Below are 15451 nucleotides of genomic sequence, written 5' to 3' on the forward strand. Positions count from 1 at the left end.
GGAGCCCTCAAGGAGGAAAAGCAGGAGACAACATCCCCGCCCGCCTTCCGCCTCACCCCAGGGGCCTGGATGGCTAGGCAATGCAGCTGAATTTTCTGAGGGAACGGGCATCATCCAGAGAGACCGCATCTGGAGCTTTGCGGAGCTTTGGACTTCCCAAGGATGGCCTCTACCTTGACTCTCCCCCACTCGCGCAGTGGGACGAGGCGGAAGGTGGAGAAGAGAGAGAGAGAGAGAGAGAAGAGGAAGGAGGGAGGAGGGAGGGAGCGAGCGAGCCAGATATGAACCCAAGGCCCTTTTCCCAGGACTGCCTGTCACCCTTATAGCCCCGGAGCCCCGAATGGCAAAGAACGTACTGCCGGGGAAAGCACCTGGAGAAATCATCATCAGCAGGCTCTGCTCTCCATTTAAAAGAGGGAGAGAAAGAGATAAACTGATAGCAAAGCTCGCTCTCTCCCTCCCCACCCTACTCACCAAGCCTCACCCCTGCCCAACTCCCAAGGAGAGGGAAGACTTGGAGCCTGAAGGGCACAGTGGAACCACTTCCACGGGGCAAGAAGAGGAGCACTCTGAGGAAACTGCTCCGCCCCCTCCCCGCTTCTCCCCTCCTGGGCATGGGAAGAGAATCCTAGGATCGCTGGGTTTAAAATATATATATATATATATATATATATCTTTTTTCAAATGACTAAAAACATTCCCCCCAAAGACCACCTGAACAGAAACGGTGAAACCAAGTCCTTCTGAGGCAGGGGCTGGGGTTAGAAAATTAACTTTTAAGGCAAAGCCCCCTTCTCTCCCCGGGAGGTGGTTCCCGGAGGACACACCCTCTCCTCGGCTGCCCGCTCCCGGATTCCCCCGGGCCCTCCCGGTCCTCCCTTCCATCCCCCCCCCCCCCGTGGGCGGCGGTGTCACGGGTCGGGACCCCCGGCTCGCGGCTCCGAGAGAGCTCCCCGGGGGCGGGCGGGGCCGGCGGCTTAGTCCTCTTCGTCCTCGCTTATGTCGCAGGCGGCGGCCTTGTGCCGGGAGAGGTTGGCCGGGGAGGAGGGCGGGGAGGCCTTGGCGGAGAAGGGCCAGCGGAAGGACGGAGACGGGGAGCGTTCGTGCGTGGGGCTGCTGCTGGGGCTCTGTTTGGGGCTGATGGCTTGCAGCATCCGGCCTTTCCCCTCTTTCAGCATGTGTTTCTGGAGAGGGACGGGAGGAGACCGGAGGGAAGTCAGACCAGACTGGGGCTCAGTCGAAGGGACTGCGGGGAGCGGGGTACGGAGGTGGGGAGCGGAGGGCCTAGATCCGACTAGCCTGTACCCTGGATCGAAGGCAGGCAGATTCCATGCCAACAGATGGCTTTCGGCACCCAGGAGGACTTTTTTTCTTTTTTTATGGAACTTACTATATGCCAGGCACTGAATTAAGCACTGGAGTAGATACAAGGCAGCCTGGTTGGACAGAGTTCATGTAATAATAATAATAAACTGTGGTATTTGTAAAGCGCTCACTATGTGCCAGATACTGTCTTATGCGCTGGGGTGGATACAGGCAAATCGGGTTGGACGCAGTCCCCGTCCCAGGTCGGGCTCACATTCTTTACCCCCGTCTCACAGAGGAGGTAACTCGGGCCCAGAGAAGTGAAGTGACTTGCCCAAGGTCACACAGCAGATAAGTGGAGGAGCCGGGACTGGAACCCAGGTCCTCCTGTCTCCCAGGCCCGTGCTCTCTATCCATTAGGCTACGCCGCTTCTCAAGAGATGCTTCCACCTTCCCCCTGGCTCCAGCTTCCAGAGACTGGAAGGGAAAGACAGTCCCGCCGCCCTCCGGCCGGGACCGTGCCCCACCTTCCCCAGACGGAGCGCTCTCAAGCCCAGTCTCCGGGTTCTCCGATGAGGGACAACCCCCGCTGCCCTCGGACCACCCAGGTGGGCAGGGAAGCACCTCCCGATGCCTCACACAAATCCCTCGTGCTTTCCCTGCGTCCTGAATAACGAGGTTCCCACGACTTGGGCAAGCTCTAGGGAGAAGTAGCCAAAGGAGAATGCGGGGATATTTTAAGAAATGCGTGGCCTTAAGTTGGGTAATTACGGAGGAGATGGTGTCTCTGGGGCGCTCTAGCTCAAGAATCCTACGTTTCTTCCAACCATTTCCCGACAGCCGGAGGAGAATCTCCCGGAGGGAGAGGACTTACCAGCGCGCCCTCTGGGCCAAACATCTCCAGAAAGTTTCCGATGAATTCTCGAGATTTCTCCTCCCACTTCTGGATGAGGTCGATGCTCTTCTCCTCCACCTTCTGCACAAACTCCTTGGACTTCTCCTCTACGTCCTTTACTTTCCTCTTCACCTTGTCGACCCGCTCCTGCAAATGGTATTTCTTCTCCTGGAGAAGAAAAGGACTTGTGAGAAGGGCTAGGAGGGAGAGGAGGCCATCTCCTCCCTCCGGCTCGCCCTCTTTCCGCATCGTTTATTTAGATAAATGTCTGTCTCTCCCCTCCTAACCCGTAAGCTCGCTGTAGACAGGGAATGCGTCTACCAACTATGGTGTACTGTCCCCTCCCAAGCACTCAATACAGTGTTCCGCTCACGGTAAGCGCTCAATAAAAACCACTGATGGACTGATTAAATTTCTGTCTGTCGCCCCGACTGGATTGCCACTTCCTTGAGAGTCTAATCTGGAGGCGCTCAAGAGACGCTTTAAAAAGAATCACTATCAGTAATAATAATAATGATGCTATTATGTGTTTTTTGTTAAGTGCTTACTATGTGCCAGGTACTGTACTAAGCACCGGGGTGGATACAGTCCCTGTCCCGTGTGGGGCTCGCAGTCTCCATCCCCATTTGACAGATGAGGTCACCGAGGCCCAGAGAAGTGAAGCGATTTGCCCAAGGTCACACAGCAGACAAGTGGCAGAACCGGGATTAGAACCCATGACCTCCTGACTCCTAGGGCCGTGCTCAATCCACTACACCGTGCTGCTTCTCGTGTAAGGTATCTGTAGCATTTGTTAAGTAACAATAATAATAATAATGTTGGTATTTGTTGAGCGCTTACTATGTGCAAAGCACTGTTCTAAGCGCTGAGGGGATACAAGGTGATCGGGTTGTCCCTCGTGGAGCTCACAGTTTTAATCCCCATTTTACAGATGAGGTAACTGAGGCGCAGAGAAGTAAAGTGACTTGCCCAAAGTCACACAGCTGGCAAGCGGCGGAGCCGGGATTAGATCCCCCTGGAAAGCAGCGTGGCTCAGTGGAAAGAGCATGGGCTTTGGAGTCAGAGGTCATGGGTTCAAATCCCGGCTCGGCCACTTGTCAGCTGTGTGACTTTGGGCAAGTCACTTCACTTCTCGGTGCCTCAGTTCCCTCATCTGTAAAATGGGGATAAAGACCGTGAGCCCCACGTAGGACGACCTGATTCCCTTGTGTCTACCCCAGCGCTTAGAACAGTGCTCGGCACATAGTAAGCGCTTAACAAATACCAACATTATTATTATTATTGTTAACCCATGACCTCTGACTCCCAAGCCCGGACTCTTTCCACCGAGCCACGCTGCTTCTCGTACTCTCTACGGGTCAAACACCTTTCTAAGCGCTGGGATGAATACAAGTTGATCGGGTCGGATACGGTCCCACGGGGGTTCCCAGACGAAGCAGGAGGGAGAACCGGCACTGATTAATTGATACCAGACTCTCCCAGTCCTCTGATGGTGGATGTGTTCGTATTTTCCGGCCTCCTTCCCCCTCTTTTTCATCTTCAGTGACCGATAAGGAATCCCCTGAAAGGCTCTGTGTGTTTGCTGGCTGCAGAGAGCCGACTGTCTGCAGACATCTGCCTGCAAAGCTCGTTGTGGGCAGGGAATGTGTCCGTTATATTGTTCTATTGTACTCTCCTAAGTGCTTAGTACAGTGCTCTGCCCAGAGGAAGCGCTCAATAAATATGAGCCTACAGTCTTATTGCCAGGTTCTCGTCAAAACAACGGAGAGGGGTTGGACCGGGAACGTTAAAAATTGCTCACCTCATAGGAAACCACACTAAAGGAATGCCCCGGGAGCTGCCATTTATCCGGTGGGGAGGACGGGGGGGAGAGAGAAGCGGCGTGGCCTAGTGGTAAGAGCACGGGCTTGGGAGTCAGAGGACGTGGGTTCCAATCCCAGCTCGACCACTTGCCTGCTGGGTGACCTTGGGCGAGTCACTTAATTTCTCTGGGCCTCAGTTCCCTCATCTGTAAAATGAGGATGAAGACTGTGAGCCCCACATGGGACAATCTGATTATCTTGTATCTACCCCAGCGCTTAGAACGGTGCTTGGCACATAGTAAGCGCTTAACAAGCACCATCGCTCATCCTTATTATTAGAGAGAGTGTTCCTGGTTTTAGATGGAGAGGTGGGAGCCAGTCACCATTCCACTTGCACGGTGTCAGCTCCCCAAGGGGCTTCCTTTCCACATGACGGCTAGGAAAGTCTCAAGGGGGAAGTCCCAGGAAGACACGGTCCCCCAGCCCCGGTCCATACGGGGAGGGGGAGGAAAAAGGGCCAGAGCTGGGCGGGTGCGAGGGGGGAGGAGGCCGGCCGGGCCCGTGGAACTCACGTTGATGAAGCTGACGTTCAGCTCCTTGGCGGTGTAGCCTCGCTGCAAGTTGCGCCGGGCGTACACGTCGTAGTCCCGCACGATGCGCGTGATGATGTCCGACGTGGAGATGCCCTCCGTCCTCTGGGTCGGGGCGAACATGCCTAACCCGCCGAGGGCGGCGGAGGAGAGGGAGACGGGGGCGTCACGAGCCGGGGAGGCCCCAACGGAGGGAGGGGACGGTCCCGTCCGCCCAGGGAGGGGAAAGGGGGAGCGGCCCCGCCCAAGACAGGCCGGCGAGACCCCTGGGCTCCTCTGGGATGCCGAGTGGCAGGGGGAGATCAAGGCCAGAAGGCGCTGCCCCTGGCCCGGAGAAGGGACCGGGGAATCCGCCGCGGGGAAAGGGGAAAACCGGGAGCCACGTGGGGGAAGCAGCTGGGAGTCCAGAGAACTTGGGATGGGTGAAAGACCAGGCTGAGGGATAAAAACATGGAGAGGGGATTCAGTCCTCCAAATGCAATCTGAAAACAGGAGGAAAACGTGGGGAGGAAGAGGGCCGGAACTACCGAGGCAGAAGACCACGCCGCAGGAGTCGGGACGAGGCCTGATTTCCGTCCCAGCTTCCCCCGCTAACTTACTGGGGGGGTCCCGGGGCAACCCGCCAAACCTCCCTGAGCCTTGGGGAAAAAAAGCCATGACATCGACCACTCTCTCGGCCCCTAGAGCCCCTCGGTCAGCAACTCTCCGACTCACCCGCTTCTTTGATGTGTTTGTACACATCATCGCTTCCGGCAGAAGAATACGGGATGTCGTCGTGGGCCACGAAATCAATCTGGAAACGGGGGACGAATAATTACGAATCCCGGAAAACTACCCTCCGGGAAGATCCGCCGCGGAGGCTGACGCGGCCTTGAGAGGGGACGGCGAGCACGGGCCGGGAGCCAAGCTGACTCACTTCGGGTTTTTCTCCCCCCTTATCTCTCTTCGCCGGCCGCGAATCGATGGCCCACGAGCGACGCCCGGGGTGGGGGAGGGGGGCTGGAGGGGAAGGAGGACAACTAGCTGGACTCGCCCTCAGCCAGGTCGGACCGAGACAGACACAGACGCCGGGCCTCAGGCCCGGCGCCTGGGGTCCGAGCGCCCTTCCAAGCCTTATCGAAGGCCCACCTCCTCCAAGAGGCCTTCCCTGACTAAGTCCTCCTTTCCTCTTCTCTCACTCCCTTCTGTTTCACCCTGACCTGCTCCGTCTCGTCATTCCCCCCAGCCCCACGGCACTTCAATACATATTTATAACTTATTTATATTAATATCTGTCTCCCCCTCTGGACTGCCAGCTCGTTGTGGGCAGGTAATGTGTGGGCTATACTGTTGGACTGTACTCTCCCAAGAAGTCAGTAGAGCGCTCTGCACACAGTAAGCGCTCAGTAAATACGACCGACTGACGGTGCGAGCAGACACCCGATGACGAGGATGCCTTGAGGCTGAGCGGCTCTCCATTCAGGGCCACGTTAAAGGTCCGGTGGGCCGGGGTCAGAGACAGTCTTTCAATCAATCGATCGATCGATCGGACTGTAAGCCCATCAACGGGCGGGGATCGTCCCTATCTGTTGCCAAATTGTGCATTCCAAGTGCTTAGTACAGTGTCCTGCACATAGTAAGCGCTCAATAAATACTATTGAACGAATGCATGAATTTTTGACGGCTTCTATATGCAGAGCACTGGACTAAGTGATCGGGAGAGTACAACACAACTGAATTAGGGGATATATTCCCTGCCCATACTGAGCTAACAGTCTAGAGGGGGCTTAGGGTCTTCTGCGTCTCTGCTTTTTCTTTCTGGCCTCTTGAGTTATGGGGTGAGCGCTTCTCTCTGCGTTCACGTCTCTCTGTTGCTCTCTCCGTGGGTCTGTTACTCCGCAGGTCTCTGTTTTTCCCTCTGCTGTCTCCGTCCCTGGGATTCTCATCTGATTTCGGCCAGACGCAGCTCAGCCCCACTCCCTCCTCTAAGCTTCCGAGGTCCCCGCTTCCCTGAGCCTTGTTTTCCCTTCGACACCTTCCAAGGAAACCCCACGACGGGGAAACAGAAGCGGAAAGAAAGATCTCTCACTCCAGGTGGGTAATAACGAAACAGACCACCAAAAGACCTCTATCCTCCTCTCCATTTCCCTACCGGTTCAAAACATACCCAACGGAGGAGAGTTCAAAGGCACTCGGACGCTACCGTAAGGGCACTCGTCGACTCCCTGGTCACGGAGTAGACTGGAAACCCAATGCGGGCAGGGAATGTGTCGATCGGATCTGTGATGCCGTACTCTCCCGAGCACTTAATTCCGTGCTCCGCACTCAGGAGCCGCTCGATAAGTACGACTGATTGACTGACTGGAGTACAGCAGTGCCATCCTCTCCCCTTGCTAAAGGGAGGCTCTCGCCCTTGGCCGTATCTGTTCTACTGACGCTGCAGCTGAATGCTCCGAGAGGAAACTCCCTGCGTTTGGCTCATCAGGCCCCAGGGACTCCGTCTATCCGGTCACCTCCCGGGCCCTCGGGGGCAAGGGGTCCAAATATCGTCCACGGACCGGCCGTGGGAGTCCTCCGCGGAGGCGGGCCCGGCCACCCCGGCCCCCGCCTGGCCTCCTGAGAGCCGGGAGGGAGGACGGGGAGCGAGGCGGGGGGGGGGGGGGGGCGCCGGCGGCTCTCACCCGGTGTTCGGTCAGGAACTCGGGGGTCAGGGTCCACGGAGCGTTCCGTACCACCTCGTCCACGTAACGGCAGTGCTGAACCGCGTCGTAGCGCTCGCTCTCGTTCATCACCGTGAAGCCCTTTAAGTTGTGCGTCAGCTCGTCACTGCAAACTAAGCCCACGGGGCCCGGGTCGGCTGAGGTGTGCGCGGCCCGGCCCCGGCCGCCTCCGGCCCGTCCTCCCCCTCGCTGCTCCGGGGCCTCTGCCGGATCTAGCTCGGCCCGTCTGCCCCCGTCAGAGATTCCGGGCGTCCCCAACCCGAGGACGCGTTCCCCGGCAGCCGAGTCCCGGGGCTGGGTGAGGAGAGGGCGGCCATACCAGGACACCCAGGGGGCACGAGTTAAGGTGGCATTACGGCAGAGAAGCAGCGTGGCTCGGTGGAAAGAGCCCGGGCTTGGGAGTCAGAGGTCATGGGTTCGAATCCCGGCTCTGCCACTTGTCAGCTGTGTGACTGTGGGCAAGGCACTTCACTTCTCCGTGCCTCAGTTCCCTCATCTAGTAAAATGGGGATTCGGTCTGGGAGCCTCACGTGGGACAACCCGATGACCCTGTATCTACCCCAGCGCTTAGAACAGTGCTCCGCACCTCGTAAGCGCTTAACGGATACCAACATTATTATTATTATTAGAGCACAGGCCTGGGAGTCATTAGGACCCGCTGACCAATCCCGGCTCCGCCACTTGACCGCTGCGTGACCTTGGGAAAGTCACTTCACTGGGCCTCTGTTACCCCATCTGTAAAATGGGGATTAAGACTATGAGCCCTACGTGGGACAGGGGCTGTGAACAACCCGATTATCTTGTATCTACCCCAGCGCTTAGTACAGTGCCTGACACAGAGTAAGCGTCTAGCAAATACCACAATTATCATTATTATTATTAAGTACCGTGGATTGATTGGTCGATGACCACTCCGGTCGGCTTATTATAACACCTCCACAGGACGGCATTTGCCTGGTGGTCCCTTCTGGGACTGATGCTAACTCTGCTGTATTGTACGCTTCCAAGCACTCAGTACGGAGCTCTGCGTACAGTGAGCGCTCAGTAAGTACCACTGACGGACGGACCCTTTCCTCGGTCCCGGGGCTCTTCTCTGCGTCTACGAACCCCGGCTCTGGGGTGGGCGGGACGGATCTGCGGCTCCCGACGCGGAAACTCTTGGCTAAAAAACAACCCGAGGAACGCGGGGTGTTCCCTGGCTCCTGGTAACGGGAAAGGGATTTCCCCTTCCTAAATCTGGGGCTCCGCGGCTCTGCAAGTCCGCTAATTAATCGGCGTTAATTAATCTATCAAGCGCTGGGAAAGATACACGGGGCTCACAGTCTAAGCAGCAGGAGAACAAACACTGAAAAAACACTTTCCCGATGAGGGAACCGGGGCCAGAGAAGTCAAATGTCAAATGTCGGGTGACAAGCGGCACGGTGGAGTGGATAGGACACGCACCTGGGAGTCGGAAGGTACTGGGTTCTAATTCCGGCTCCGCCACTTAATAACAACTGTGGTATCTGTTAAGCGCTTACTACGTACCAGGCACCGTACTATGCGCTGGGGTGGATACAAGCAAGGAGGGTTGGGCACATCTGCTGTGTGGCCTTGGGCAAATCCCTTCGCTCCTCTGGGCCTCAGTTACCTCCTCTGTAAAATGGGGACTGAGAATATGACTCCCACGTGGGACGGGGACTGCGTCCAACCCGATTTGCTTGTACCCAACCCAGCGTTTAGAACAGCACCTGGCACCTGGTAAGTGCTCAGGGAATACCACGATAATTATTTTATTATTACTAAGTACGTGGCAGAGCCGGGATTAGAACCCAGGTCCTCTGACTCCCAGGCCTGTGCTCTTTCCACCAGGCTTCAACTGAGTCTCACTAGATTGAAAACCTCTTGAGGGCAGGGAATACATCTCGGGCTTCTTTCGTACAGCCCCCAACCAGGTCTTATTCCAGGTCCCTGCCTGACAAAGAGTAGTAATAACCGTGGTATTTGTTAAGCGCTTCCTATGTGCCAGACACTGTACTGAGCACAGGACATGAGCCAGAATCCCAACGAAGGCGTATTTGGGAGCCTAGAGGTTCACAGCTTACGCGCTGTAAAGATCAGGGAGGGAAAGAGGGTCCCGTCGCACCCCCCCCGGCCCCCGGCTCGGCACGGGTTTCGGCCCGAGATTTTCCTTACCTCCCACGATGAGGTACGTGTTCGGGAAAAGATTCTTCGCTTGCATCAGAGCCCGGGCATGTCCGGAGTGGAACAGGTCAAATATTCCGTCGGCATAGACCCGCACAGGCCGCTCAACTACACAACGGGAGAGAGAAGCGGGCAGGTTCAGTCCGCCGCAGTTAAGCCCTCCCGGGCTCGCCCGCGCCAAAGCGCCGCGCCGGCTCTGAAATTCACCCAAGTCGGCGTCTGTCAGTGCGTGCCGGTGAGGCGCCTCTCCTCGCGCCTTCCACCTTGATTTTAGGTTTCGAGGCTTCTCCGGGAGAGGAGAGGTGCGTCTGCCTGGTGGCCCGGGAGGGGAGCCCCGGGGTTGGCCCCCCGTGTTAACGGAAGCCTGCTCGGGAACGAGGTGGGGAGGAAAAAAAGGGGCTCGGGCCCTCGGCGAGCCGCCCGCGGCCGCGCAGTCAGCGGACCAAGGCTACGAGTGCGGAGATGCCCAGAACCGGATCTGCTGCCAATACTCCGGAATCGGGCACAGACGACAGGCTCGCACGTTCCCTTAAAAGTCCAGAGGGCCGTGGGTCATGCTCACTGCTCACCCGCTCCTCTTGGGCCTCATCCACGGATGGGCGGGCAGTAAAATTCTTCGAAGCCAATCAAACGGGAGGTAAGGACTTTTGCTTTTAATCTATTTACTTAGTTTTATTTTATGGTATTTATTAAGTGTCTACTACGTGCCAGGCACCGTACTGAGCGCCGGGGTGGATACAAGCAAATCAAGTTGCCCCTCGTGGGTCTCACAGTCTCAATCCCCATTTTACAGATGAGGTAAATGAAGCACAGAGAAGTAAAGTGACTTGCCCAAGGCCACACAGCAGACAAGTGGCGGAGCTGGGATCAGAACCCATGTCTTCACGTCTCCCAGCCCGCACCCTAGCCGCTACGTTATGTGGCTTAGGAAGTTTTTTTTTTGAGTTTGCTTGAACTAATGTTCCCGACACACTGTTTTTCAAAAGCCAAAGGCCTTTTCCGCAGAGTTGGACCCAAGTGGGGAATCCACAAAAAAGAAAAGGGGGGAGCGATCCATTGTTGGATGGTTTTCCCATCCCCCGGAGGCTGGGATTCTGGAAGTAGAGTGGAGGGCTAGCCATCCATAAATGGATTTCTGGCTCGAGGCAAGAGCACGAGGAGCTGATCGGACGACCGTTCTTTGCCAAGGCCGGTGAACAGCATTTAATGGCCCATGACGCAACCTCTAGCCTGGGAGTCAGAAGGATCTGGGTTCCAGTCCCTCTTTCCTCTCCTCCCACTCCCTTTTGCGTCGCCCAGGCTTGCTCCCTGTCATTTGTTAATTTGCACTGATTTTCCTCTCCCCGACCCCAGAGTGAAAACCCGTTGCGGGCAGGGCAGATGTTTGTTTATTATTGTACTGGGCTCTCCCAAGCGCTTAGGACAGCGCTCTGAACAGAGTGAGCGCTCAATGAATACGACTGAATGAATGAATGGCTCCGCCAGCTGTCTGCTCTGTGACCCTGGGCACGTCGCCTAACTTCTCCGTGTCTCAGTCACCTCATCCGTAAAATGGGGATTAAAACTGTGAGCCCCGTGAGGGACACGGAGCGTGTCCAACCTGATTAGGTCATATTAGATTAGAGAAGCAGCGTGGCTCAGTGGAAAGAGGCCGGGCTTGGGAGACAGAGGACGTGGGTTCGAATCCCGGGTCCGCCACTTGTCTGCTGTGTGACCCTGGGCAAGCCACTTCACTTCTCTGGGCCTCAGTTCCCTCATCTGTAAAATGGGGATTAAGACTGTGAGCCTCATGTGGGACAACCTGATGACCCTGTAGCCACCCCAGCGCTTAGAACAGTGCTCTGCACATAGTAAGCGCTTAACAAATATCAACATTAATTAATTAATTCTCTGGGCCTCAGTTCCTTCCTCTGTAAAATGGGGATTAAGACTGTGAGCCTCACGTGGGACGAGCCGGTATCTCCCCCAGCGCTTAGAACGGTGCTCGGCACATAGGGGATTAACAATTACCATAATAATAATGATCTATCCCAGCACTTAGAACGGTGCTCGGCACATAGGAAGCGATCAACAAATACCATAATGATGATAACCTATCCCAGCGCTTAGAACGGTGCTCGGAACATAGTAGGCGATTAACAAATACCATAATGATAATGATCTATCCCAGGGCTTAGTACTGTGCCAGGCGCTTAGTGAGCGCTTAAATATCATAAAAAAAAAAAAGAGGGAAAATTCCAAGCACAGATTCTTCTGACCCCATTCCTGGCCCTTCCTCATTTATCGACACAGGCGGCTGCACGTGAGCCACCTGGCCTCCGACGTGGCCGTTACCGAGTCACTTCTCCGAATCTCTTTCAGGAGACGGAGCTGCCGGGGGCTTATTATGGGGCCCCGGGGCGAGGGGAGGGTGAACCCCACCCCTTGGGCCTAAGTGACCAGCCCGGCCCTGGGCCGAACCTCGCGTCGGGGAAGCTGAGCGAGCCCTAGGAACCGGAATCCCGCGATCGCTTGAGCCCGGGACTCAGAACCGTTCTCTCTCGCTAGTCACCTCCTGGCTTGGGCCGAGACCATCCGTCTTCCACACGGGAGGTCTAAAAACCAAAAGTGGAGGTAGAACTGACTCTCTGAAAAGCTCTTTTAAAGGCCTGGTGCGCAGGCATGCTAAAACCCTGCTCGCTGCGGGCGGCTGCCCGGAGCAATTTTCAAACCGGGATCACTGCCGTGTCAGAGTGAAATCATCTGATAACAAATCATACAAATACCTGTGGTGTTCGTTAAGCCCTCACTACGTGCGACACCGTACTAGGCACTGGGCTGGATACAAGCAAGTTGGGACGGACACGGTCCCTGTCCCACGCGGGGCTCACGGTCTCAATCCCCATTTTACAGAGGAGGTAACCGAGGCCCAGAGAAGTGAAGTGACTTCCCCAAGCTCACACAGCAGACGAGTAGCAGAGCTGGGATTAGAAGCCAGGTCCGTGCGACTCCCGGCCCGGGCTCTCTCCATTACGTCACGCCGCTTCTCCGTCCCCTTGTCTCCGGGCCCGGGCTGCGCCCGGACCTCGAACCGCCAGGCTGGCCGCTGGCCGGGGGTCTGGGCGAGAGAGTGCGGATGGCTCGGTGCCGACCCTCGCGCCTAACGGCAAAACGACCCAAGGGCAAGTCCTGCTGACCGTAGGACACCCCCGACCTTGGAAATAGTCACTTGCCTACGACCTTTTCACCTTTCTGCCCAGGGACAGGAAAAGAATACCCCTTGTAATCATTTTCATCTCCCCTCTGAGCGAAGCAGGTTTGTAAAAACACTGTGAACCGGCTGATAAATGGTCACATTCACCTTGTGAAAATTCTGTTTCCCTTTCATTTCCGCACCCCAAAACAGATTGCCCAGATAGGGTAACCACTGACTGTCTGGTTGGACTAGCCTGCCTCCCTTAACGCCTCCCTCAATCTCCAATGGCTCCTTCCCCTCTGCCTTCTAACACGCCCACGTCTCCCCCATCCTAAAAAAACCCGCTCTCGACCCCACTTCCCCCTCCAGTTATCGCCCTGTCTCCCTACTACCCTTCCTTTCCAAAATCCTAGAACGAGTCGTCTACGATCGATGCTTAGAATTCCTTAACTCCCATTCTCTCCCGGACCCCCTCCGATCCGGCTTCCGTCCCCTCCGCTCCGCCGAGACTGCTCTCTCTGAGGTCACCCGTGACCTCCTTCTGGCCAAATCCGATGGCTCCTACTCCATTCTGATCCTCCTCGACCTCTCTGCAGCCTCTGACACCGTCGACCATCCCCTCCTCCGTACCTTATCTCACCTCGGCTTCACGGACTCCGTCCTCTCCCGGTTCTCCTCTCACCTCTCTGGCCGGTCATTCTCGGTCTCCTTCGCAGGCGCCTCCTCCCCCTCCCATCCTCGAACTGTCGGAGTTCCTCAAGGGTCGGTTCTCGACCCTCTCCTGTTCTCCATCTACACTCACTCCCTCGGTGAACTCATTCACTCTCACGGCTTCGACTACCATCTCTACGCAGATGACACGTGGATCTACATCTCCGCCCCGACCTCTCCCCCTCCCTTCGGGCTCGCGTCTCCTCCCGCCTCCGGGACGTCTCCGCCTGGATGTCTGCCCGCCACCTAAAACTCGACATGAGCGAGACCGAGCTCCTCATCTTCCCTCCCAAACCCGGTCCTCTCCCAGACTTCTCTATCACCGTCGACGGCACGACCGTCCTTCCCGTCTCTCGGGCCCGCGATCTCGGTGTCATCCTTGACTCGTCTCTCTCGTTCACCCCGCGCATCCTATCCGTCACCGAGACCCGCCGGTCTCACCTCTACGATATCGCCAAGATCCGCCCTCTCCTCTCCACCCGGACGGCTACCTTACCGTTACGGGCTCTCGTCATATCCCGGCTAGACTACTGTGTCGGCCTTCTCTCTGACCTCCCTTCCTCCTCTCTCGCCCCGCTCCGGTCTATTCTTCGCTCCGCCGCCCGGCTCATCTTCCCGCAGAAACGATCTGGGCCTGTCACTCCCCTTCTTAGACAACTCCAGTGGTCGCCTATCGACCTCCGCTCCAAACAAAAACTCCTCACTCTGGGCTTCGAGGCTCTCCGTCGCCTCGCCCCTTCCTACCTCTCCTCCCTTCTCTCTTTCTACCGTCCAGCCCGCACGCTCCGCTCCTCCGCCGCCCACCTCCTCGCCGTCCCCCGGTCTCGCCCGTCCCGCCGTCGACCCCCGGGCCGCGTCCCCCCGCGGTCCCGGGACGCCCTCCCTCCTCACCTCCGCCAAACTGATTCTCTTTCCCTCTTCAAAACCCTACTTAAAACTCACCTCCTCCAAGAGGCCTTCCCAGACTGAGCTCCTCTCTCCCTCTACTCCCTCTACCGCCCCCCCTTCACCTCTCCGCAGCTAAACCCTCTTTTCCCCCCGTTTCCCTCCGCTCCTCTCCCTCTCCCTTCCCATCCCCTCGGCACTGTACTCGTCCGCTCGACCGTCTATATTTTCGTTACCCTATTTATTTTGTTAATGAATTGTACATCGCCTCGATTCTATCCAGTCGCCATCGGTTTTTACGAGATGTTCTTCCCCTCGACTCTATTTATCGCCATCGTTCTCGTCCGTCCGTCTCCCCCGATCAGACCGTGAGCCCGTCAAACGGCAGGGACCGTCTCTATCTGTTGCCGACTTGTTCATCCCAAGCGCTTAGTACAGTGCTCTGCACATAGTAAGCGCTCAATAAATACTATTGAATGAATGAATGAATGAATGTAACATTCATCTTTCTCCTCCCGGGCTTAAACGGGTCCGGAGGTAACACGAATACCCTGCCCGCGGACAGGTGCAGGAGCTGGACTCCATTACCAGGGAGTCGGATTGGCAGGGTGACCGATCCCCTTATCGTATTTCCCCGTTGGCCCCGGGAACCCGAGCCCGCTTGCGGCAAGGAGCCTGACTCCTCTTCCAGGAGCAAAGGGAAGGGACGCGGTGTGGCCTCGTGGAAAGAGTCCAGGCCTGGGAGTCACAAGACCCGGATGCTAAATCCGACTCTGCCGCGTACCCGCCTGTGTGGCCTCGGGCAAGTCATGGTAAAAGTAACTGTGATACGTGTTAGGCGCTTACCCCGTGACAAGCCCCGCTCTAAGCGCCGGGGCAGATACGAGAGAAGCAGCGTGGCTCGGTGCTAAGAGCACGGGCTTGGGAGTCAGAGGTTGTGGGTTCTAATCCCGGCTCCACCACTTGTCAGCTGTGTGACCTTGGGCAAGTCACTTAACTTCTCTGGGCCTCGGTGACCTCATCTGTAAAATGGGGATGAAGACTGTGAGCCCCATGTGGGACAACCTGATTACCTTGTATCTACCCCAGCGCTTAGCACATAGTAAGCGCTTAACAAATACCAACGTTATTATTATTATTATTATTATTACAAGGTAAAAAGGGTGGACACGGTCCCTGCCCCATACGGGTCTTAAAGTCTTAAT

General features: G+C 56.5%; 1 protein-coding gene across 5 annotated transcripts in view; it reads right to left on the bottom strand.

The window, feature by feature from the left end:
• Window positions 1–880: 880 nt before the first annotated feature.
• PCYT1A (phosphate cytidylyltransferase 1A, choline) overlaps window positions 881–15451 on the bottom strand; it is a 55056-nt gene continuing 40485 nt past the window's right edge. For all 5 annotated transcript variants that reach the window (XM_029061838.2, XM_029061837.2, XM_029061839.2 and 2 more), the window contains 6 exons: window positions 9467–9583; window positions 7253–7404; window positions 5307–5385; window positions 4575–4717; window positions 2180–2368; window positions 881–1184 (listed from right to left, as the gene is read on the bottom strand). In XM_029061838.2, the coding sequence (XP_028917671.1) occupies window positions 978–1184; window positions 2180–2368; window positions 4575–4717; window positions 5307–5385; window positions 7253–7404; window positions 9467–9583 (887 nt within the window). In that variant the 3' untranslated portion in view covers window positions 881–977. The remainder of the gene's footprint in view (window positions 1185–2179; window positions 2369–4574; window positions 4718–5306; window positions 5386–7252; window positions 7405–9466; window positions 9584–15451) is intronic.

This window comes from Ornithorhynchus anatinus, chromosome 1 (assembly GCF_004115215.2).
Source record: "Ornithorhynchus anatinus isolate Pmale09 chromosome 1, mOrnAna1.pri.v4, whole genome shotgun sequence".
Classification (NCBI taxonomy): Eukaryota; Metazoa; Chordata; class Mammalia; order Monotremata; family Ornithorhynchidae; genus Ornithorhynchus; species Ornithorhynchus anatinus.